Genomic DNA, 23,894 nt, shown 5'->3' with positions numbered 1-23,894 from the left:
CCCAGGCAGGCCTCCTGTTAGAGCTTGATCACTTATTCATTTACAGTTTATACTGGGAAGCTTACTGCTTCACTTGCCTCATTCTTTGTCATAACCCTGGAAACTTCACTGGCTCTCAGGGATTATCCAAATGATTTAAAAACCAAGCCTCTACTTGACTTGTCTTTCACTTAGGGCTTCTTCAGAATGTTACACAATTATGCAACAAAAGGATGTTGATTGTCACATGTGGCAATCACACACACACACACACACACACACACACACACACGACTGTTTTTCCACTCATGTGCATGGCTTGGAAGCTCCGTTCTAGTTGCAGCTTTCCAGCCTGTGTAGCTCCGTGCAGACATCATGTTTGTTGTGGGCTCCTGTGCTCGATTCTCCCCCTGCCTCCTTCCCTTGGGTGGGCAGCAGTGTTCTCTCTAATTTTTTTCATACATGTGCGGAATGAGTTTTATTCTGGGCAGCAGTATCAAGGCAGTGTGTGCGCACATATATTCAAGAGCTGGACCTCCCTGATTCAACCGGAGCAGGATTTAAAATTAACTGAGCGGACATCAAAAAATGTGTGAGCACGCAGACATGTGCATGCCTTAGAGGGAACAATGGTGGGCAGATTATTCATACTCCAGTAGTTTGCTATAAACATAAGTTTGCTGCTACATCTGAATCAGAACTAACTATGGTTAGTTTGAACCAAGATTGTCCCAAAGCATGGTTTGCAAACCCACTTTAAACCACATTTCAGAACTGTGGTTTGGAGGCAATCTAGGCTAGTCATATTAGCGCCAATTTGGATGTATTGGCAAAATATGGTTATAGCAAAGAATGGAATAGAGGAGTGATCATGAGAGGAGAAAAGAGGGTGTGTGAGAACCTGCAGCCATGCAGAGTTGTATCTAGGGAAAATAGTGCCTAGGGCAAGCACTTAAATTGCACCCCTGTCCAAACATCTGACACCCATATTTCAGATAACTTTACCATAATATCAGCTCAAAAATACAAGTTCAGACACTTTCAGGAGAAACAGGTTGTAAGCACCACACACATGCATACACCAACACATGTGGCACATATGTGCCAGTCGCCTTCCCAAGGAAACGCAGCACATCCATGTGCTAGGTATGCCTATATAGAGCTAAGCAGTGAAAGCTTTTTTTAGCAAATACTCTGCCACCTCAGCACACCTCACTAAGGTTGCTGCCTCCAAGAAATTCAGGTTTTTTTCTGTCCAAACAGCTTTTGCCTTAAAAGGAGATGGCTGCAATAGGACATCCTAGGGGCCCCAAACAATCTGAAATTATCCAGCAGCTTACAGGCTTGGATCCAGCAGCCTGGTCAGGAAGAAGGTGGAAGTTGCAACTAGCCACAGAGGAGCAAAACCTCTGTGGCTAGTTGATATTCAGGTTTTTGGTTTTTTGTTTTAAGCACCACACAAGCTAAAAGCAGGCACTTTCCAAGTTTGAAATCCCACAAACCTTATAATCAGATTGCTTGACAAATATTCAGATAAAGATAGAGCTCTGTATAGAGAATTAAACAGCATGCGAGTGAATATTTCTATTTTATTCCTTGCCTCTCCCCCCACCCCTTCAGTTTTGCCAGCTTACACGGTATTAAACCAACATTGTCTTTTTAAGGGATGTTTTGTCCACTTTTGTGCCATTTATATCTGTTTTTTAAATGCTCGGGTCCCTTGCCAACAACTTTGCATTCTTCTGGCTCCCCAGATAAGGGAAAAATCTAGACTTGGGTCTTGCAGAGGCCATTTGAACGTGTGCAGTGGCCATTTTTGTTTTCAGCAGCCTTTTTTTTTATTCAAAAAATTGCCGCCACACATGCTCAAATGGTCCCTGCGAGGTCCTGTGCCTTGCCAGGCCTCACAGAGGCCTTTTGAGTATGTGTGGCAACCTCCAAAATGGCCACTGCACTGATCTTTGTAGGCCCAAACAGGCCTGAAAATTAGCCCGAGACAGGCTGCAGCAGCGATCTAGGAGGCTGGCAAGGGGAGGAATCTTTGCAGACCCCCCCCCAGCCCTTAGGAAGCCCCCCGAAGGGGCTACAGGTAATTTTTTTAAAAAATTTTAAAAATCTGCAAATTGGGGAGGGGGTGAGGGGCAGCATGGCACTAGCGCCCCCCCCCCCAGTGGCGCCTAGGGCATGTGCCCTAGCTGCCCCCCTAGCTTCACCTATGCAGCCATGATTTAGAGATCTGAAAATATTATGAGGCTCTCCACATGAACAATGTGGAGAGCTAGATGGGGTTTGACGGGGAGAGCGGGTGGCCGGATCGGCCACCCACACAATAACTGGCTCTGTCACGGAGCTAGTTGGGGCTGTGGGAATCGGGGGCCATCGCGTTGGGCATTCTGGGGAGACCCCTGCGGCCTGGAGCCTTGTTGTAGCCTCCCAGTTGGGGGTCTCCTTGCGTGTCACCATGGTGCAGCGACTCACAATCAAGAAAACAGGGTTAGCGGAGTGCTCACTCTGCTAACCTTGTTGAAGGGGAGGGCTACTTTGGCAGGTTAGCCACTACTTTGGTGGGCTAGCCGCCCGCAAGCCTGGTGGTTCTCACAATGGTGGAAAACCGGGCTGGCCTCCCTTAGCCTGGTTTTCCCCCATCGTGAGAATAGCCTCCATTTCTTAATTGTGCTTGTGTGTGCAGTCAGAACTCTGATGTTTTGCAGGCTCTTTCTTACATGTACGTGCAAGAACTGAGTAATGTATTTATAGTGTTCTTCAACGTATCATGAAAGATTCTTGCTGATTATAGATCTAGGCAGACAATTCTCCAGATTCAGATTTACATGCATGTGTCTGCAAAGAGCGATATTTAGAATTTGCCAATTTTCTTGCCTAAATGGAAATGCTACCTCACTGCGAGCTGACCAGGAGGTTATTTGGCAGATTCTGTTGATAGAGCAATGCTGTTGCATTTTGATACACTGGCATAATCTTTTAATATTTCCTCCCTGTCACATTCCTCAGAAGGTGTCACTCAGTACAACTGGAAGATTACCTTGACAGAGCCATGAATACTTTGCAGTAGACGCACAGTCAACTTCTTGTTATTATTTCTCCATATTTTCATTGCACTTGCACCTGCAGCATTTCATGCTATAGAATAACCTTTCTATGAGAAAATGTCCCCAGCAGGTACACCCAGACATTTCCATTTGATTAACGTTCCAGCAATGAATATTTTAAAAGCTTGGCTTCAGATTACAGCCTGGGTGTGTGCACATACATACTTACAGATGCACTCACAGTGCATGTGCACGCGCGCACACACACACACACACACACACACACACGATACACAAACTTACCGACCAAATGCTATTTAGGCACAGCAGAAGGGTGCCCAGATGGGCAGACTAATTTGATAAGCAGATTTCAAAGTAGCCGACTGCCTCTGTTCAAAAGGCACCTGAATTAGGAACATGGGAAGCTGCCATATACTGAGACAGACCATTGGTCTGTCTACCTCAGTATTGTCTTCACAGACTGGCAGCAGCTTCTCCAAGGTTGCAGGCAGGAATCTCTCTCAGCCCTATCATGGAGAAGCCAGGGAGGGAACTTGGAACCTTCTGCTCTTCCCAGAGCAGCTCCATCCCCTGAGGGGAATATCTTACAGTGCTCACACTTCTAGTCTCCCATTCATATGCAACCAGGGTAGACCCTGCTTAGCTAAGGGGACAAGTCGTGCTTGCTACCCAAGACCAGCTCTCCTCTCCCTTGTATGTCTGTATGTAGAAGTAGTGAGGACTTTGTCAAAAGCTTTTTGGAGGTACAGGTATATAATGTCCTCCAGAACACCTTTATCTGCATATTTTTATTGACCCTATCAAAGAATTCTAAAAGGTTGATGAGGCAGGACTTTCCTTTGCAGAAGCTATGCTGTTTATTCCACATGAAGGCTTGTTCTTTTGTATACTTAATAATTTTATCCACCAATTTGCTCAGATATTAGGCTAACTGGCCTGTCACTTCCTGGCTCCTCTCTCGGCTCCTGTTTTAAAAATGTAGTTATGTTATTTGCCTTTCAGTAAGGAGGCCAATTTTAGTGATGGGCTACATATTTTAGATAAAAGATCAACAATCTAACATCTGAGTTACTGAACAGTTTTCATGAGTATGTGATTTAGACCTGCTAACCTTTTAGCTTTTTGTCAATTGGCCCTATCTTCCACTTTTGTCGGCACATGCTGGCATTTTTAAAGCAAAAACTGCTTTAAAAGTGTGAAAAAAGGTCAGTGAGAACCACCCTTTCTTTCACAGTTCCACATTTTTCATGCCTGTTTGCAGTCCACCCACTGCCAGTTCACCACAGCATGACATGATATCCTATAATAGGTTGAACACGCATGGGAAAGGACACGTTTTTACAAATAATGCAGACCCAGATTCTTGGCAGATTCATTTGACTTCTCCACACTGCAGTTTATCTAGGGCTGTGTTGAAATGCAGTTATTTTTTACCAACATTAGATCTGCAGCACCTACTGTATGTTCCTGACCAGCATCTTTCTGGTCACAATGATACTAGGGCCCAGTATTGCTCTCTGCCTGCTACAGGGACCAAAAGGACCCGACACTTAATCACTGATATTTGTTGCCCCAGTTTCAGTAGTAGTGATTCCTGCTGCTTCTGCCATAGTTCTTGCACAGATGTTGCCATTTGCCAATATTTCTAAATGGGTGTGTGTGTGTGTGTGTGTGTGTGTGTGTGTGTGTGTGTGTACTAAGAGGATGAATGGATCCAAACAATGCCTGCCATGTTCCTTTCTTGTTGCCGCACAATAAAGCCAATCATATTGTGACATAGGACTGTATAATAAGTGCAGTATAAGTAGTGTAAGTCACCAATGCACTGAACAATACGGGTGTGCGCAAATCAATGTTTGCGATGACCGGCTGTGTGGATCAAGAGAGGCTGGGACTCATTTTCCCGGCCTCCGCATATTGTTTTCCTGGCATCCCACAAGGCACTGCATGATGAGCACGGTACCTTGGGGGATCCCCCAGACAGATGGGTGCTCTAGGTACCTGTCCCTGTGTCTCCTCATGCTCTGTAGAGCTTCAGGAGACACACATGCCCAGCAGCCAGGTTAAGGGAGCTCTTGCTCCCTTAAGAGGAGAGCTGGTCTTGTGGTAGCAAGCATGATTAGCTAAGCAGGGTCCGCCCCAGTTGCAATGGGAGACCACATGTGAACACAGTAAGATATTCCCCTCAGGGGATGGATCCGCTCTGGGAAGAGCAGAAGGTTCTAAGTTCCCTCCCTGGCTTCTCCAAGATAGGGCTGAGAGAAATTCCTGCCTGCAACCTTGGAGAAGCCGCCACCAGTCTGTGAAGACAACACTGAGCTAGATAGACCAATGGTCTGACTCAGTATATGGCAGCTTCCTATGGTCCTAAGTTAACCTCGGTTAAAAGCTGGAGCTTAGGAGTGGGGTTAGGCTGGGCAGGAGCACCAGGATCCGTGCAGACCTCAGCACTCCACACAAGCAGTACATAAAAGAACCCCAAATGAAAATCCCAATCTTGTTATATAGTCAGCTTAAACCACGAGGTATCCCACTTTAATCAAATTTGCATAATAAATAATAACCCTTCATTACCAATATACGAAAATCCTAAATACTAAAATCCTTTCAATTAGTCATGTGGGGAAGTTTTGAGAAACATTATACTTGGTTTGTATTGAGAACAAAAGTTTGTTTGGAGGGTATTTTGGATAGTTGTATATATTTATCCTTTATGTAGACTGTTTTGAAGAATTTTTTGAATCCACGGCACTGAAGAAAGCTGAGAAACAGCCAAAATGTGTCTGGCGCTTGGTAAAGAATCATTGAACATATTTCTCAGAAACAGTTTATATTTTTATATGAATTTTGGCATATTGTAAAGAACTATTGGACAAACTTTTCTGAAACAGTGGATACTTCATATGGATTTTCAAGATATATCCATGGAGCTGTATTAAGGATAACATACTGACTTTTATTGCACCAACTGGGAATCATAGAAGAGATATTCTCTGGACATTTTTAGAAACTATGTTTATATACTTTTTATTATAGGAGTGTATTTTTTCCATGTGTATTTTTAAGGTGTGAGTAATTGGAAGGATTTTAGTATTTGGGATCCATATATTGGAAATAATGAAGGGTTATTATTTATTATGCAAATTTGATTAAAGCAGGATTCCTCATAGTTTAAGTTGACTATGTAACAAGATTCGGATTTTCATTTGGGGTTCTTTTATGGACCACTTATTCTTTCTTTCCAGCCACAAAATGTTTTATTTTACCTAAGCTCCACATGAGCAAATTGCCCAGGCTAGGCTGCCCTAGTCTGGGCTAGGCTGCTTGTGAGAACAGTCTCAGTGACTACTCGGAGGATATTGAATAGCTTTGGCCTTGTCCTTAGCCCACTTTTGCTCACGTTCTTTCTCCCTTCTTTTTCTTTCCCTTCTCTAATGCTTGCAATTAGTGGTGTGCACGGAATTGGCACCTGCCAGTTTGAAGGTGGTGGTGGGGATCTCTTTAAGGATGGGGGAGGGTGCTCTTCTCCCTCCTGCTTCATTCCCTCCACTGGCGCTGCCTTTTAAAGCAGTCTGGTGGGGTGGCAGCATACCTCCATGCTGCCCCGGTGCCTCCTTGGACCGAAAGTGACCGGATGTTGCCACTGTGCGTGCGCATGTCACAACGTGCGCGTGAGTGAGTGCAATTCCATGCACATCCCTCCTTACAATATAGTTTACTAGCTGGGCCAGCAGATGCAGAGCATCTGTGCCTCTAGTTCTCACCCTGCTGCCCCTACTTTCTCCCATGCTACACCCGCTCCCACCGCTGTTTTATCCCCCGCCTGCCACTGTTGCCTTCTTTGCGCGTGCGCCCGCCGCCACTGTTTCTTCCACCTGCCTGCTGCCACTTTCTCCCCTCCACCCACATGCTTCTGCCATTTTATTTCTCCCTGCTCGCCCACTAGGTTGTCTCGCACTAACTAACTTTACTCAATTAGCAGCTACCCCTGCTAACTGAGTAAAAAAGAACCTTTTAAAGTGGTGACTCTCTTCTGTTTATCATGCAGGGAGCAACTGGCCCTATCCAACTCCAGGACAGCATTCCTGTTCAGGGGCTGATGCTGGTATTACCTTGTATTTCTTTTTGGGGACAGGGGAGCATCTTATTGTTTATTTTTCTTAGAAAACCACTGTGAAACCTTCTGTTGAAAAACCATACAGTATATAAATGTTTGTAGTCGTAGAGAACAGCAAGTGAGACTGTGCACGCACCACTGCGCCAGCATACAAAGAGGCTGGCTCGGCAGCTAGCTGGCTGCCCTGCATCAAACCAAGAGGTGAAGTTGCTGGCCTGGCTGGGGAGAGCAAGCTGGGTGACCCGTGGGGGAGGAGGACAGAGGGCTCTGTGTGTGTGTGTGTGTGTGTGTGTGCGCAAAACCTCACCAGGAAGCAGGGGCCTTGAGAACTCTGCATCTGGACAGCAGGTTGAGCATACAGCTCACCTGGTCATCAGCTTCACAATGGTGAGCTGTATTTATTCTCATATTATCCAGTTTTTATCAAAATAGACATATAGAATACCAATAATCATATGTAAATTTTATGCAAAGTGGAGACTTTTTGGAGACTTTTTTTTTCTTGTGAAAGGCGTACTCTATTTCCACTTCTATTTTTTGTGATGGATATCAACTTTTTTCACCATCTGGACCTGACAACCCTATCTGTACTGGCTGAGGGTGATTGGAGTCAGTTTTCAATGTGTACAATTTTAGGGCCAATTTAAACAAAATGGCCCTAATGATATAATTTCTTATGTTTTCAATTGTTTAAAGTGCAATGTAAGTTAATCAGATATGTGCATATGTTACCACTAAACTTCTTGGTGGGTCACTACATCATAAGCTAATGCCTCTTGCAAATTTTCCAAAAAAAATTTAAAACATATTGTCCATTTAACTTGACATATGTATGTTGAATTTGTATAAGACCAAGTGCCTGTTCAACTGATTTGGGGGAGGTCAACAGATTGAAGAAACCCTGGAAATATGGCAAAGAAAGTCCAGCCTTAGGTGCTTAATATGTATTGAAAGACTGACTACCCACGGAGAGCCAGCGTGGTGTAGTGGTTAGAGTGCTGGACTAGGACCGGGGAGACCCAAGTTCAAATCCCCGTTCAGCCGTGAAACTAGCTGGGTGACTCTGGGCCAGTCACTTCTCTCTCAGCCTCACCTACTTCACAGGGTTGTTGTGAAAGAGAAATTCAAGTATGTAGTACACCGCTCTGGGCTCCTTGGAGGAAGAGCGGGATATAAATGTAATAATAATAATAATAATAATAATAATAATAATTTCCTAGCACTTATCTTTCTGCGTCTCCTCCATAACCAAGGATCTCTGCTGAACGCAGTAATTAACAAGTTGTTCTAGTAAGAACTGATCAGCCTACTTTCCTTTCACTGTCTCTACAACTGGATTAAATTTGGTTCAAATCAAGGTTCACAGGTTAGATCTCTCGTACCTCAAATGTTCATGCATCCACCATCTTGGATTGTGGGGGATGACATTATTACAAACTACACCATTGAAGTGTCCCTGTGTGTCACTCACTACAACTGTATCAAATTTGGTTCAAATGGGTTAGACAGTCCTCAGGTTAGGGCAATTTTGCCTCAAAAGTTTACACATCCACCATCTTGGATGGGGTGGATGACATCATCACAAACTGCACCATTGGGACATCTCTGTGTGTCCCTACAGCTGTAGCAAATTTGGTTCAAATCGGTTAAGTGGCTCAAAAGTTAGCCCACTTGAGCCTCAGAAGTTTACGTGTCCACCATCTTGGATTGGGGTAGATGACATCACCACAAACTACGCCCTTGAGGTGTCCCTATGTATCCCAACAGCTGTAGCAAATTTGGTTCAAATCGGTTAAGCATTTCACAAGTTAGTCCACTTGCGCCTCCAAAGTTTATGCATCCACCATCTTGAATCGGTGTGGATGACATCATCACAAACTACGCCATTAAGATGTCTCTACAACTGTACCCGATTTGGTTCATATTGGTCCAGGCGTTGCGAAGTTGATGAGAGGGGGGACACAGACAGATACATGGACAGACACACAGAATGCTGGGTGATCTCATAAACCTGCTGGAAAGTAGGCTAAAAAAGAGTGTGTACTCTTAAGACTAACAAGAGTTGTATCACTTTAAGACTAACAAGAGTTGTATAAGAGAGACTCTTGCTGTGTTTTTCAACAGAGAAGTGAAAACTGGTTGCTATGAAAATATTCATGAAAATGATCTGGTTGCCCATGAGCTAATTGTTATTTCTGCTCATCAGAACAGCTTCATGTCAGAAAGATGACATTATGCCTGCAAGGCATTCTTGCCCTCTCTGCCTGCCCCAATAGAAACCTGCAGGCTTCATGACCCTTAGAGACCAATCAAATATATTGAATTAGAATAGCTGTTATCTCCTCCTGCAAGATCCATATGATAGCTATCTCTTTTTATAGTCCTGCTGATTCTGCATAGTTCTTTCAACAGATGTGATCTGCAGGACCCCAACAGGACTTTCTAAGATTTTTCATAAGCCTCTATATCTTGCAGTCCCTCTCCAAAATACATTTTCAACCAGGGGATTGTTAGGTCCCCATACTTTCAATGGTTCTGCCATGTTGGCAGGACTTTTGTGGAGGTTTCTTTACTGTACCCTTGAAATTTGCATATTATTTAACATGAAGCCTCAGGATCATCTGAATTTCAAAAACAATGGATTTAAACCTTGAAACTAAATAAGGGTAACTTTTCCAGGTATACAGATGGATTTTGTGTTGTCAGAAATGTGGGTTAACTGCAGAAGTGGAAATATTCTCTCAAAGGTGTCAAACCAGATTTTTTTTGGTCCGAATTTGTTTAAATCTCTGAACCAGAGTGGACTGATTTTGCCCTGGCTTATAAGGGGAAACTTTTCAAGCTGATTCCTGGTTGTTGTTTTCCAGATTCATTTTCTCAGAGTCAGTATCTGGCCATTCACACAGCATGAGCTTGCCAGAAGCATTATTCCCTGCAGCTCTTCCCAAATGATGATGCAGCCCTCTTTCTAAAGATACATACATTTCTAAAGATAGATACATTTTAGGAGATTCTTTTTCTTGCTTTACTTTCCTTGGAACTGCTCCAAGGAAAGAAAAGCGTGCGGGGCCGGGGGGGAATGACCTAAAATGTATCTATATTAAAATATTCTTTAGAAAGAGGGCTGCATCATGATCCAATGGAACCATGCATTTTCACTTTCATTTGCACTCAGGAGGGCTGGATACTCTTCTTTGTAACATAGAAACAGTAGATATTTGCATATACCACGATAGATGTATCATTTGCTGATCCTAGTTTCATGAGGGGAGTGAGAGGAGGATGCAGTATCATTTCTTGCGGTTCAAGTTCTCTTGAGCGTTGGTGAGTTTTAACAGACACAGTGGTCCATATTACTGTTATGTCTCAATCGTTTCATATGGTGTACCAAATTTAGAAAACAGGAACCCCAGACCACAATTGAGTATTACACCCATCTAGTAACTGAAAATGCAAAATGCTTTCACACTCAGGGTTACCAACTGTCTAAAGTGAATTATGTTCTCCATTGCCTTCTAGATTTCCACTCTGCAGTCAAACACCCTTACTCGGAAAGTGAAGCGGACACTGCCCAGTCCCCCACCAGAAGAAGCTCACCTCCCATTGGCCAGCCAAGCTCATTCACAGATGTACATGCCTGGCCTCCTGCAGAAGGGAGTGGGAGTGCAGGCCATTCAAGTGACCAAAGCCGGCCTCCTCAAAGACATTGACCGTGACTTGAAGCTGGTAGAGCATGAATCCACTAAGCTGCGGAAGAAACAAGCTGAGTTGGATGAGGAGGAGAAGGAGATCGATGCCAAGTTGAAGTACTTGGAGCTGGGGATCAATCAGAGAAAGGAGTCTTTACTGAAGGATCGGAATGTTCGTGATTATCCCTACCTGAGATGCCTGGGAGAGAACAGGGATTATATGTCTGACAGTGAGCTGAACAACCTTCGCCTCTCCGGCTATGAGAGCAGCAGTCTTCTGACAAGGCCCAGCACTGCCCCTTCTAACCAGTATGCAGACTTCTCCAGTGCACAGTATACATCAGCCTCCTCCTACAGCCCGTATCAGTACACCTCAGGACAGGCTGCCCCACCAAGCTCAGCTACATTCCAGCAAACAAGGTTCCAGCCTCCACACTATGCCCCAGGGAGCAATGGCCCTGCTCAAAATGGCTTCCAGGCAAGCCAGCTGTCTGCCTATCCTTCCCAGACGACATATCAGACACACAGCTTCACTCCAAGCACTGGGTATCAGTCTGAACTGGGCCTGCAGAGCCATCAGAGTTTTCGGCCACCTTACCAAGCTCAGACCACATATCCCAGTCAGACCCCTTTGCAGCCTGCCCAGAGTGTTCTTTTCCAGACTCATGCAGACACACACACAACTTCCCAGAAACCACGGCAGACATCACTAGCGGACCTAGAGCAAAAGATACCCACCAATTACGAAGTGATCAGCAATCCCACCGTGGTGATCTCTGCTGCAACTCCAGAAGTTACATACAGCACCACAACGGTGACCAGCAGCTATGATCAATACAGGGCCCCAGAGGGAAGGCCAGCAGACAGGAGCAGTGCTGTGCAAAGTCCCTCCACCAGCTATTCCTCTGACTCTCTCTACACCAACCTAGAACAGAACATTCCTCGGAACTATGTCATGATTGATGATATCAGTGAACTAACCAAAGAAAGCACCACTGGGGAGGGCCAGAAAGGAGATATGCAGTTGCAGAGCAGCAATGGACGGCATATGAAAGAAAAGAGTGACCTGGCAGATGCTGATGTCTCCAGTAGGCCTTGCTGCTATTCCAAAGGAGAAGAGGAGTCTGAGGAGGATATGTATGATCATCATGGCCCTGACCATCGGGGGAAAAGCTACCACAGGGGCACAGAGAGCAATGGGAGGGTGTCAGGTGGCCCTGGCTCCTACTACTATGGAGATAGCGATTACAGGCACTCCTCTCGGCCAGACAAGCATGGGTCCAGCATAGGCGTGCAGAAGCACCCTTCTAAAAACCTGGCTCCAGCTGTAATCTCTTCGAAGCGTAGCAAACATCGGAAACAAGGTATGGAGCAGAAGATCTCCAAATTCTCGCCCATAGAAGAAGCCAAAGATGTGGAATCTGACCTGGCCTCCTATACAGTGACCACGTCAGTCAGCAGCAGCAGCGTAGCCTCTAGAGCAAAGAAGTTGCAGGATGACATCACATACGGTCTCAAGAAGAATGTATATGACCAGCAGAAGTACTATGGCATGTCTGGCAGGGATATGATGGAAGAGGATGACAGAGCATACAGTGGACGATCCAGGTCCTCCGGCTATGTGTCAGAGAAATTGTCAAATCGTGAGGTCAGCAGCAGGAGCAGGTCCTATGAGAGAGAGAGTATGGAGAGGTCTCAGAAAGGAAGCTCCAAGCCTTCTTCCCTTAGCATGACTCAGAGTCGCGGGAGGCCTCCAATTCGCACACAGACTTCAGAAGAGGAGAGCCCCATTAGTCCTTTGGGGAAATCTATGGGTGTGTCACGGTCCTCAGGTGGACCTCTCCCTCAGTCTGCTGGAGATAGTTGCTCCCAGTTCTGCTCTAGTCACTCATTGCCTGATGTACAGGAACATATCAAAGATGTGCCAAGAACTCACTCTTACAAGCATGAAGAAGGTTACATCATGGATGATTCTCACTGTGTTGTTTCGGACAGTGAAGGTAATGGCTACCTGTGGTGACTTACCCCAGAGCATGCTCAAGCGGGTCATATCTGCAAAGACAAATCCACAGCCTGAGTTTGCTTGCCATGTGCCTTTCTCCCTCATTTTGCTTGCCATCTTGGTTGTTTTGTGTTAGCGTATTGCACTCTGCATGTCCTACTGGTGCTCACTGCTTGTTCAGTGTGATTATGTGCTAGATTCCTGGGGGGATTTATATACAGTATTTCCCGAGTGGCTGCTGTGATGTACCCCATATGCATGTGATAAGCTCCTTGCATTCTTTTATTTCATTGCATGGCTTCGGCCTGGACTGTGCTCACGTCTTTGGATCAGGAGATTGACTGTGGTCTGTTTTTGGTTTCTGAAGCCTATCACTTGGGTCAGGAGGAGACAGACTGGTTTGATAAGCCGAGGGAACCTCGTTCAGAGAGGATGAGGCATTATGGGGGCCACTCCTCATCTTCCCAGAAGAGGGCTCCAGTTAAACACACCTATCATGACTATGATGAACCCCCTGATGAAGACATGTGGCATCACGACGACTACTCTCACCCACGTCACTCCTCTTCCAAAGAACACAGGCACCATGGAGAGTATGGGAGGCATCCATCCTCCTCCCGTCACTCGAGTGATGATCTGCCAAGGAGATCCTCTAGGCAGCATCCGAGAGATCCAGGACGCCATGAATCACGTGGACATGGACAGCCCTCTGCCCAGAAGAAAGCTCAGGCAGGTTACCCTTCCAGCGCCTCAGACTACTCCCAGCAGTCCCGGCAGCCATCTGGCTACCATCATACCTCAGAGTCCCAAAAATCGCAGAGGCAGATGCAACATGGGCCGCCATCTCAGCAGCCAAAATCAGAGCCTCTTTCCCACCAACAGCAGCCGCCGCCGCCACCGCAGCAGCAGCAGCAGCAGCAGCAGCAAGTGAGGCAGCAACAAGCAGGGCAGCAGCAGCAGCAGCAGCAGCAGCAACCATCCTCTCGGCAGCCGCCACCATCAGGCAGGCAGCCTCAACAGCATCAAGCAGGCCCTTCACAGCAGTCTTCTCAGCAACAGCCCCAGCAAGCTAGGACACAGCAGCAGCTGCAGCAGCAGCAGCCACCGCCACCACCGACAGGTCCACAAGCCCAGCCCTCCTCACGGCCGGCCCAGCAGCAAGCTGGCCAGCCCCAGCCGCTAGGCAAACCACAGTCAACCCTCCAAGCACAACCTAGCGCTCACCAAGCAGGACCGGTAAGTGCCAGTTCCCTTGATTTTGTGTCATTTGTGTGTAGCAGGTGCCTGGTAGCTGGTTGTACCTTCTCTTGGCCTACGTATATGTAAAGGTGAGGAAACCTGGCAGAGCAGCAGTCAGCATGGTGGTTGTGCAGAGATGGCACTTCTGATCAGAGAGATGTCATGAACTGAGAATGTTCATGCGTCAAGCTACAGAGGGGGGCATTCTGCTCAACAATTTGGGCAATTGGGGGAGAGCCACCCAGGGTTCTCTGGACAGGAAAAGAAAGAAAGGCTGAATCAGAAAATATAGTGCACTTATAGGGACAGTCCATGTCTCCTGGATTTGATAGGGAGGCTTTGCTCTACATGTTAGTAGTATTGGCTGAGATCATAGGTATTTCCTCAGAAACACTGAAGGGAAGGAAATTCTGATGGGGCTGGCGGAAGTGTAGAGGGGCTTCTTAGAGACCACGAGGCATTTAAATTAGGGGAAGGAGGCTGGGATGAATATCCCAGGGGTGGGTTTCATGTTACACTTATTGCTCTCTGATCCACATTGTTGTCCCCTACACATCACCAGGGGAGAAACTATTTTTAAAAGTCTGTTTCCTATTACAGCCTAAAGCAGAGCAGATGGATGCATCCAAGCCTACCACAAAAGTGCCACAGGTGGGGAAAGCACCCCAAACACAGCCACAGGGAACAGCAGCAGGTCAGTAACATATCTTAACTCACAGACTGCTTCTTTTTAGCACTTATCACTGTATGTATTTTTGAAGGAAAAGAACACCAGTAGTTCCCTAGCCAAGGCTCAGTCCTCCAAAAGGGGAGTTTATGGCCATTCAGAGTGAACTCCAAAACCATTCACTGCAGAGAATGAAAACGTCCTAAGCAAGATTAAGCAGAAGGCAGATGCTTTGGGCCAGATACAGATAGGATTCATTCACAGGAGACTAACGTTACACAGTATTGTTGGCACAAGGAAGATGCCTAAAAGCAGCCTCCAGCCATGAAGCCCTTGCACACTAGCAAAGGAAGTAGTAGTAATTGTGTGTTCATTGGTCAGTCAGGGATTGACCATAAATTGAGTTCCTATCATTCAGCTTGAACTTAAAAGGCTACTTTCACCAGAAAAATGTAAATCATCCCTTGTATTTCCTGTGTCTTGATACAGATGGCTCACCAATTCATATCCAGGTGTTAATATCTGTGCACTCTTAGCAATGTTGTGCCCACCATTTTCTGGTGTGGGTGGACTGATAATAATTGGCAAAGAACTTTCAAAGTATGAGGTGGTGGAATGCAAGCCCAAGGAAATAAAATTTTGCCAACTGCCACATGAACCTGCTGTAGGCAATAGAGTAGAATATGCATTTAAGTCCATTCATACAGCTTAACTTCTTTCCCCAAGCAGGCATTAAACTGGGTCCTAAACCAGCTGGAGCACCCACCGCTGCAGGTGCAGCAGCTGGACAGCCAGGAGCAGAAGGAGAGAGTGTCTTCTCCAAAATCCTGCCAGGAGGGGCAGCAGAACAAGCAGGCAAATTGACAGAAGGTGAGAGGCCTCTGACGCACCCCTCTTAGAGACTCCAACCCCCAAAATGAGGATGTCAGTATCTGATTGACAGCTAATTGTTAGCCTCTCGGGACAAAGACTAGTCCTCTTATTCCTTTTAAAGCATCATATCCATTATTGTTGATATACTGCACTACTACTACTAATTATTGTTATTATCTCTCTTGTTTGCACCATCAAACAGGTGTTATTGACTGGTTTGTTTTATCCAGACATCGAGTACTTCCCAAGGACCTGGGATGCCAGAATTTTGTTATCAATATTGTTGTTATAGGTATCGCTGCAAAATGTAGGCTGTTCCCAGTAAAGTTGTTTTTTGTAGTTGACTGGTGGTGATTTCTGTTTCTTTTTCTTCTATTCAGCTGTCACCTGGTTTTGCTATGTCGATTATTTTGACTTGTTTTTCTTTCTTCTAGACTACAGTTAAATTATATATATTTTTATTGTTGTTGTTGTAGTAGCTGTAGCCGAGATTAAGACTGAGACACTACAGGAAACAAACCAGCTCATGTACAGTGCGGCAGCAGTAATCACACAAGAGCTTGGATATGAACGTAACAAGCCAAAGATACAACAAAAGGAAAAACTAAAATGTAAGGTTAGATTGGAAAGTAAGATCAGTAAGTTAAGGGCAGATGACAGCAAACTGAAGGACATGAAAGAGAAAAAGATTAAGAATGAAAAGATCAAGGAATACTTAGTAAAGAAGTACCACTTGGATACCAGGAAGACCAAAGAAGCCCTCGAAATTGTGAAACAGCAAATTACAGCAATCGCGAAGATCAGCCGATACGATGCTCGTGTACTGCAATACCAACAAAATTTCCTTTTCTATTCAAATCAATGTTGGTTTTATCAGAGTGTTAATGGAGAAAAATTGGATAACATTGTGCAACCGGACAGAGAACAGCTACTTGGGTTTTGGAGAAACATTTGGAACAACCCTGTTGATTACAACAAGAACGCAGAATGGATAAAAAAAAGTTGAGTGGAAATTGGATGGAACCAAAATGGATGACTTTATGATAACACCCCAACTGGTTGAAAACCGAGCAAAAAAGATTAAGAATTGGACAGCACCAGGAATGGATAAAGTACATGGCTTTTGGCTCAAACATCTGACCAGCTTACATAAAAGATTAGCCAAGCAGTTGAATGATATACTGGAAGGTGGAGAACTTGATGACTGGATGACAACTGGCAAGACTTGTCTTCTTCTGAAAGACTATGAAAAGGGCACAGTACCAAGTAACTATAGGCCAATAACTTGCCTTCCAACAATGTTCAAGCTCATGACAGCAATTGTAGCAGATGCTGTGCAAGACTACCTAGAAATGAACAGTTTGTTAACAATGGAACAGAAGGGAAACCATCAGAAAACAAGAGGCACAAAAGTTCAGCTTCTTATTGACAAAATGGTTTTGGAAAATTGTAAATGAAGGAAGAAAAATCTAAATGTAGCTTGGATTGACTATAAGAAGAAAGCATTTGACTCATTACCACATAATTGGATTCTAAAATGCCTGGATATGACTGGAGTGAATGATAATGTTAAAACTTTGGGTGGGGGGGAGGCAATGAACACATGGAAGACTCATTTGCTAGTAAATGGAGAAGAAGTGGGAGAGGAATATTTCAAGGAGACTCATTGTAATGACTAATTGAGTCATTACTCAATACGGTTAGAATTTATAGCCATGATATCGCAATGGAGTTTGGACTGGACAAATGTGCTATATTGGCAATAAATCGAGTAAAAATAACAACTAGTGAAGGAATTGAGATGCCATATGGAAACAACATAAAGAGTCTGTCACCTGAGTAAAGTTATAAGTATTTGGGCATTCTCCAAAGTGACAAGATCAAGCATGCTGAAGTGAAGACCAAAGTTAGGAAGGAATATATCAGGCGAGTAAGAAAGACCCTGAAGTCCAAACTTAATGGTGGTAACACTATCAAAGCAATCAATACATGGGCAATTCCTATAATCCGATATACAGCAGGTATTGTTGATTAGACACAAGCAGAACTGGATGTGCTGGATCAGAAAACCAGGAAAATAATGACCATCAATCATGCCCTGCACCCAAGAAGTGATGTTGATAGGCTGTACCTGCCAAGAAATGAAGGTGGACGTGGAATGTTGCAAGTCAGACAGTTTGTTGAAGAATTAAAATGAGCATTGGTGGAACACATCAATGAAAGCCAAGAAGAAATGCTACAAGAAGTGAGTAAGACAGGACTGTTGAAAATAAAGGAATCAAAAGATGAATACAAAAAACAACAGATGAGGAATCGATGAGAAAAATGACACAACAAACCATTGCATGGTCAGTTCTTTAATGACATACAATCGAAAGTCAACAATAGCACAACATGGCAGTGGTTAAAGAAGGGGACACTGAAGAAAGAAATGGAAGGTCTCGTTTTTGCAGCCCAGAAACAATCACTATGAACAAATTTTATAGAAGCAAAAATTGATAAAACCCAGTAAGACAGTAAGTATAGGTTATGCAAGGAAGCAGATGAGACAGTTGAGCACCTTGTATGTTGTAAGAAAATCGTGCAGACTGATTATAAGGAAAGACACAATAAAGTTGCTGTGATGATCCACTGGAACTTTTGCAAGAATTACAAATTGCCAGCAAGCAAGAATTGGTGGAATAATTCAATTGAGAAGGTCACAGAAAATGAGGCAGCAAAAATCCTTTGGGGTTTTAGAATACAAACTGATAGGCATTTAGCGCACAATATGCTGGATCTGACAGTCATCAAGAAGAATCTGGTTCTGATAATTGATATTGCAATCCCAGGGGATAGACAAGTTGATGAAAAACAATTGGAGAAAATAACTAAATACAAGGACCTTCAGATTGAAATTGAGCAGCTCTGGAAAAAGAGAACAATAGTGGTGCCAATAGTTTGGGTGCCCTTGTTGCAGTACCAAAAGAACTTGAACACCATCTCGACACCTTGGGCATCGATAAAATTACAGCACATCAGATACAGAAAGCCACACTACTTGGGACAGCACGAATACTACGACGCTATCTTTAATTTTTCATTGGTTATCCTAGACCTTTGGAAAGGGCCCGATAATTAAAGTACCAAATCCAGTCAATAACATCTGGTAGACTATGTGTAAACAGCATAATAGTAATAAATGTGGTTGTGGGGACAGCCGGTCTATCTTAAGTTCACATGTGTGGAGAAGTTGAAAGCGTCCTGCAGGAAGATTGGCAAGGCCACAGAACAAATGGCCAGATTAAAGAGAACTATGTTCTGGTTTATACCTAGCAGAGTGTGGGAAATAGGAAAACAGAGAAAAGTTAAAAAGAAGTGGGAGGGATAATAAAGGCAGAAAAAAGAAAATGGGACTTAGATAGCAGAACTACTGAAGAAGTAAGCACTGATACCATCAGAGGCCTTCAACACCAAAGGACAATAAGTGCTCCTTTGGCAACGAAGATCTCTCCAGAGTTTTTATGAAGCTGCCTTAAACTGAATCAGAGCATTGATCTACCTAACTCAGTACTGTCTACACTGATCAGCAGGTGCTCTACCACTGTGCTGTTGCCCTTCACTAAACACCGAGTTCCCAGTTAAATTCTCAAACAATAAGAATCAATACAAGAACAAAACAGTTTGCATCATAAACACAGATGAGAAGACAGCAACTTGTAACTGGACAGATATGGAGTCAAGGACTAATATGAAATAAAAGTCGAAGGGAGTTTATGTAAGTTGAACATAAGAAAGGAGACAGGATTGTCTGCAGGCCAATCTTTAGTACCAGGTGATGCTGATGTTTTGCTTCAGGCATTGATTTATCTTTCTTTATATCAATAGCTGTGTCAGCTTTTGGCAAGAAATTCACATCATTTTGGTGAGAGAATACCACTGGGTAAGTTGCATTTGGCCATCTGTATACACAACCACCAATGACCTTGTAACTGCCATTTAAAAAAATCATGACCCATTTCATCCATCCACCTTGTCCACTGAAACCCAAAGAACCCTGCAGGTGGCCCTCTTTATTCATGGGGCTTCCATTCTTGCCTAGAACTGTGAATACAGAAATCACAAATAAAGGAACCATTCCCCTATGGGAATCCAGGGATTAAGTTCCTACACACACACACACACACACACACACACACACACACACAAATAAGTGGGAAGCGGGGGTGATAAGAGTGGAAATGAACAGTACCTTGCTCTCCAGGGCTCCAGAAATGCTCCTGAAAACCCCCAAATTGGCTGGATTTTTGACAAATATTTGCCCCTCCAAAAACGTTTTTTAACAGAAAGAGCCTCCAAATGGCTCCATATTGTAAAACAGCATCTGGAAGTGACACCAGACGTCCTTTCTGGACACTCAGCAACCGTGAATAGGCAAATTTTAGCCAATTTTTGTACCGCAGACAAAGAAACCAGGTCTCTATGACCCATTCGAGGATACTCGAAATTGCAGATAAATGAGGGCCACTTGAACCTGGTTACATTGCAAGCCCACAATTGCCCAGCACTCTGACTCTAGATTAATCTACTGTCTCCTGAATCCAAGTACCCCTCCACTCACAATGACATCACCTTTGCTTTAGATTTTTCCTTTCGCTTTCCTAATAGTTTTCTTTTTCGGTATTTCTCTCCATACCCTTCTAGGAGTTTGGGAGAATAAGTGGAGATCTCATCATTGCACTGGAAGAACCTATGAAGAACCCATTGAATTCAGTCTGCTGCTCCAGACTCTGGGTATAACAGTGAGTGTCACCTGGCTGTCTCCATCCCTCCATATATCTCACATCATGGGGGGCAAGGGAGAGACTCATTTCGTTGGGCAGATTCACACGGCCCTCTGACAGTCAAGGAGAGGGAATAAAGTTCCTGTGGTGTGTATACTCCCCTGCAGTGTGTCATCCGAACCCACGCAAGCCTGGGTGGCAGCTGGCCAAACTGACTTGTTACCAACTTTGCCAAGCCATCTTCAACTTAACCATCTTCAACATAACCAAGGGTTGAAGTTGACTTGACAAGGTCTGTAACAAGTCCGTTTGGCCAGTTGCCAACCAGACTTGGGCAGATTCAGACAACATACCGCGTGGGAGCACACTCACCACAATAACCTCTGGGTCCCTCTCCCAGATGTCTTATCGATTTTCAGCTGGTCATGTGAATCTGCCCATTGAGGTCCAGCAATGGTTCCCATAAGGCACTATCCTGAGGAGATACATTTTGTACACAGTTGTTTGATATTCCATTTTGTTTAGGATAATTTGCTTGCTATTTTAGATAAGTTTTGCCACTTAACAATCAAGAGCACAACCTGCTGCTACTAAATGTTTGTTTAATGTCTACAACATTATGTTTTATGTTAGATGGATATGGTTAGCATGGGATGGGGAGCACCCAGACACTGACAGTGAGGACTTTTATTGAAAAGTGGTATATAAATATTCATAGTAGTAGTAGTAGTAGCAGCAGCAGCAGCAGCAGCGATGCTGACAGTTGCATCAAAATGAAGGAGTAGTAGGATATGACTAGGATAGCCCAGGTAAGGCTTTGTTAACGAGGAGGATCTTCAGGAGAGACTTGGAGATAGAGGCTGCTAGGATTGTTATAGTTATTATTATTCGGGAGGCTTTTCCAGGCATAAGGAACAGCAAAACTGGAGGCCAGAGGTGCACCTAGGTAATTTTGGAGCCTGGACCTAAAGGCCTTTGGAGCCAGCCTCCCCCCACTTCAGCTGCAAGTTAAGCATCATTCCCCGTGACACAGGCAATATTTTTAACACGTGGGTTCTTGAGGGCACAAACAGCAACTGAACTCACAAGAATGTAAGAATATAAAACAGGTACATTTATGCAAGTACGCTTTAGCAGAAACATGTCAACACACAACTTGACATATCCCCATCCCACACATTTCTTTCCCCACTCCCCACTCTGTCTCTAAAGTAGAGGTCATGCCTAGCCGCTTGGAGTAGCGTGGACCAGCAGCACATTGCGGCGCAGTGACCACACCACCCAGGACAGGGCCCCCAGGGGTATGGAGGCCTTGGACTTTGGCCTGGAAGTCCAGGGGTAAGAATACCTCTGCTGGAGGCAAGGGCGGGGGTGGAGATAGAAAGAGACGAAGGGAGTGGGGGCAGAACGAAAGATGCAAGATAATGGAGGGGGAAGAATATATTGAGAAATAAGTGGTGGAGAAGTTTAGAAGATTTAGAATCTTGAAACTAAGAAACTGAAATCCAACAGAGATGGATGCAAAGTTCTGCATTCATGCAAACAGTAAGAAAGTCATATGCACAAGTATAGGAGAGGGATACCTGACTTGCGAAAAAAGGATCTCCGGATTTCTGTAAGTCACAAATTGAACGTAGGTCAGTTGTGTAATGAAACTACAAAAATGGCTAGTGCAAATTTAAGCTGTATTAACAGAACCATCACTTCTGTATGAGAAGCTATATTTGCTCTTTGTTCTGCACTAGTCAATCCTCATCTGGAACATTGTGCCCAGTTCTGGGTGCACTTTGAAAAGAATGTGGACAAACTGAAAATCATTCAGAGGAGTACAGCAAAGATGGCCAGGGGTGTGGAGAACAAGCCTCATGATGAAACACTGAAGGAGCTTAGCTGAGTATGTTTTGCTGGAGCAGAGAAGGCAGGCGTGGGATGGAGAGACATGATGGGACTCTTTAAATAGGAGAAGGGCTGCCACACAGAAGAGGGCAAAGGCTTGTTCTCCGCTGTGCCAGAGGACAGGACTGGATCGAATAGGCTTAAGTAGGAAAGGAGTGGAAATTCAGTTGAATATTAGGAAAAGGTTCTTAACAGGAAGAGCAGTTCAACAATTGAAGCAATTACACAGAGAGTTGTTTTCCCACACTGGAAGTTTGCAGGCAGTTGCTGAACAGGCCCTCTGTCGGAGATGTTCTAGCTCTGGATTTCCAGCATTGAGGAGGAGTGGGACTTGGGGACCTACAAGGTCCCCTCCAAGTCTATGATTCTAGAAGAAGCGGGAGAGATGTTACCAAAGAAGACACAGAAAGACTGGTTGGAGAAATAGGAGGAAAGATCGGAGGAGCCAGTGCTTAGCTATAAAAGCTATAAAAACTGAAAGAAATTGTAAGAGGAAGCTACTTCCATAGCAGCAGAAACTAATGCTGGGGTAATTGAGAAGCTATTTTGCCATTGTTGAAGGGCTAACAACTAGTTAAAGCTGGCAGACAAGTAAATGAGAATAAGAACTTAAAGGGAGCCTTTAAATTTGGCCAAGAGAAGACAACTCTGCCAACTTTAACTAGTTGCTAGCACTTTAGCACTGCTGAGACATTCTTGCAGTTAGCTGGAAAAAAGAAAGGAAAGATTGTGCCGTTGAGTCAGTGTCGACTCCTGGCAACCACAGAGCCATGTGGTCTCTGCCAATCCACAGAATACAGGACTGGTTTACCATTGCCACAGTTAGCTGGAAGTAGAATTAAAACAGATCTTGAAGAGAACAGCTTCAAGTGAGTGTGAGAGGCTATAGATGGATGGATGGATGGATGGATAAGGTTGAGTAGAAAGAGGGAGAATAAACAATTCAAGTGAAAGGAAGGGGGGAGATGAGTGGTAGCCAGAGGTGAGGTGCAGGGGTTGGTTTTAAAGAAGGGAAAGTTTTGAGCATGCTGGAAAACAGAGCCGAAGCAACCAGGCTGCAAGAAATGAGATGAGGAGATAGATATGGAAAGTATAGGGTTAAGGGATCATTTTGTGTGGCTAGTGGTGAAAACCAGTGTCTGGTAGGCTGAACCTTATAGAATGCTTGTGTGATAGAACAGGAAAGGATTGACAAGTGGAGCAACACAAGGGGAGACCAGGTGATACTCAGAGGTAGGAAATTCAGAGACAGAGAGAGAACACTGCTAAGGGGGAGATGAAATCAAAAGCATGACAGAAAAGTGATGAGAGAAAAAGCAAGAGATTAATGAATCAGAGGCACCATCAGTCTGGATATTCAGATTCTTAAAGGTAAGGGCAGGAGAATTAAACTAAGACCTTAGTCATACAAAAGACAGAAAAAATGCATTCCCTCTTGTCTGAGTGCTTTGCTCTATCACTGGCATGTAAGGGCATCATGATGACTTTAGTACTGTAGGAAATATACTCTCATACATATACATAGACACTTCCCACCAGGAGCCCACAGTGGCCAGCTAGATTTAAATGGACACCAGAAGGCAAAATAGGAAGCACTG

General features: G+C 44.4%; 1 protein-coding gene across 3 annotated transcripts in view; it reads left to right on the top strand.

The window, feature by feature from the left end:
• BSN (bassoon presynaptic cytomatrix protein) overlaps positions 1-23,894 on the top strand; it is a 337,777-nt gene that overhangs the window by 309,182 nt on the left and 4,701 nt on the right. For 2 of the 3 annotated variants that reach the window (XM_053295170.1, XM_053295173.1), the window contains 6 exons: positions 10,687-12,856; positions 13,226-14,094; positions 14,698-14,791; positions 15,491-15,634; positions 19,505-19,559; positions 20,321-20,418. In XM_053295170.1, the coding sequence (XP_053151145.1) occupies positions 10,687-12,856; positions 13,226-14,094; positions 14,698-14,791; positions 15,491-15,634; positions 19,505-19,545 (3,318 nt within the window). In that variant the 3' untranslated portion in view covers positions 19,546-19,559; positions 20,321-20,418. The remainder of the gene's footprint in view (positions 1-10,686; positions 12,857-13,225; positions 14,095-14,697; positions 14,792-15,490; positions 15,635-19,504; positions 19,560-20,320; positions 20,419-23,894) is intronic. The other variant, XM_053295172.1, reaches the window with a different exon arrangement.

The sequence above is a fragment of the Hemicordylus capensis genome, chromosome 2 (assembly GCF_027244095.1).
Source record: "Hemicordylus capensis ecotype Gifberg chromosome 2, rHemCap1.1.pri, whole genome shotgun sequence".
Classification (NCBI taxonomy): domain Eukaryota; kingdom Metazoa; phylum Chordata; class Lepidosauria; order Squamata; family Cordylidae; genus Hemicordylus; species Hemicordylus capensis.
The sequence above is the reverse complement of the archived record's forward strand: the minus strand, read 5'-3'. Positions and strand labels throughout refer to the sequence as shown.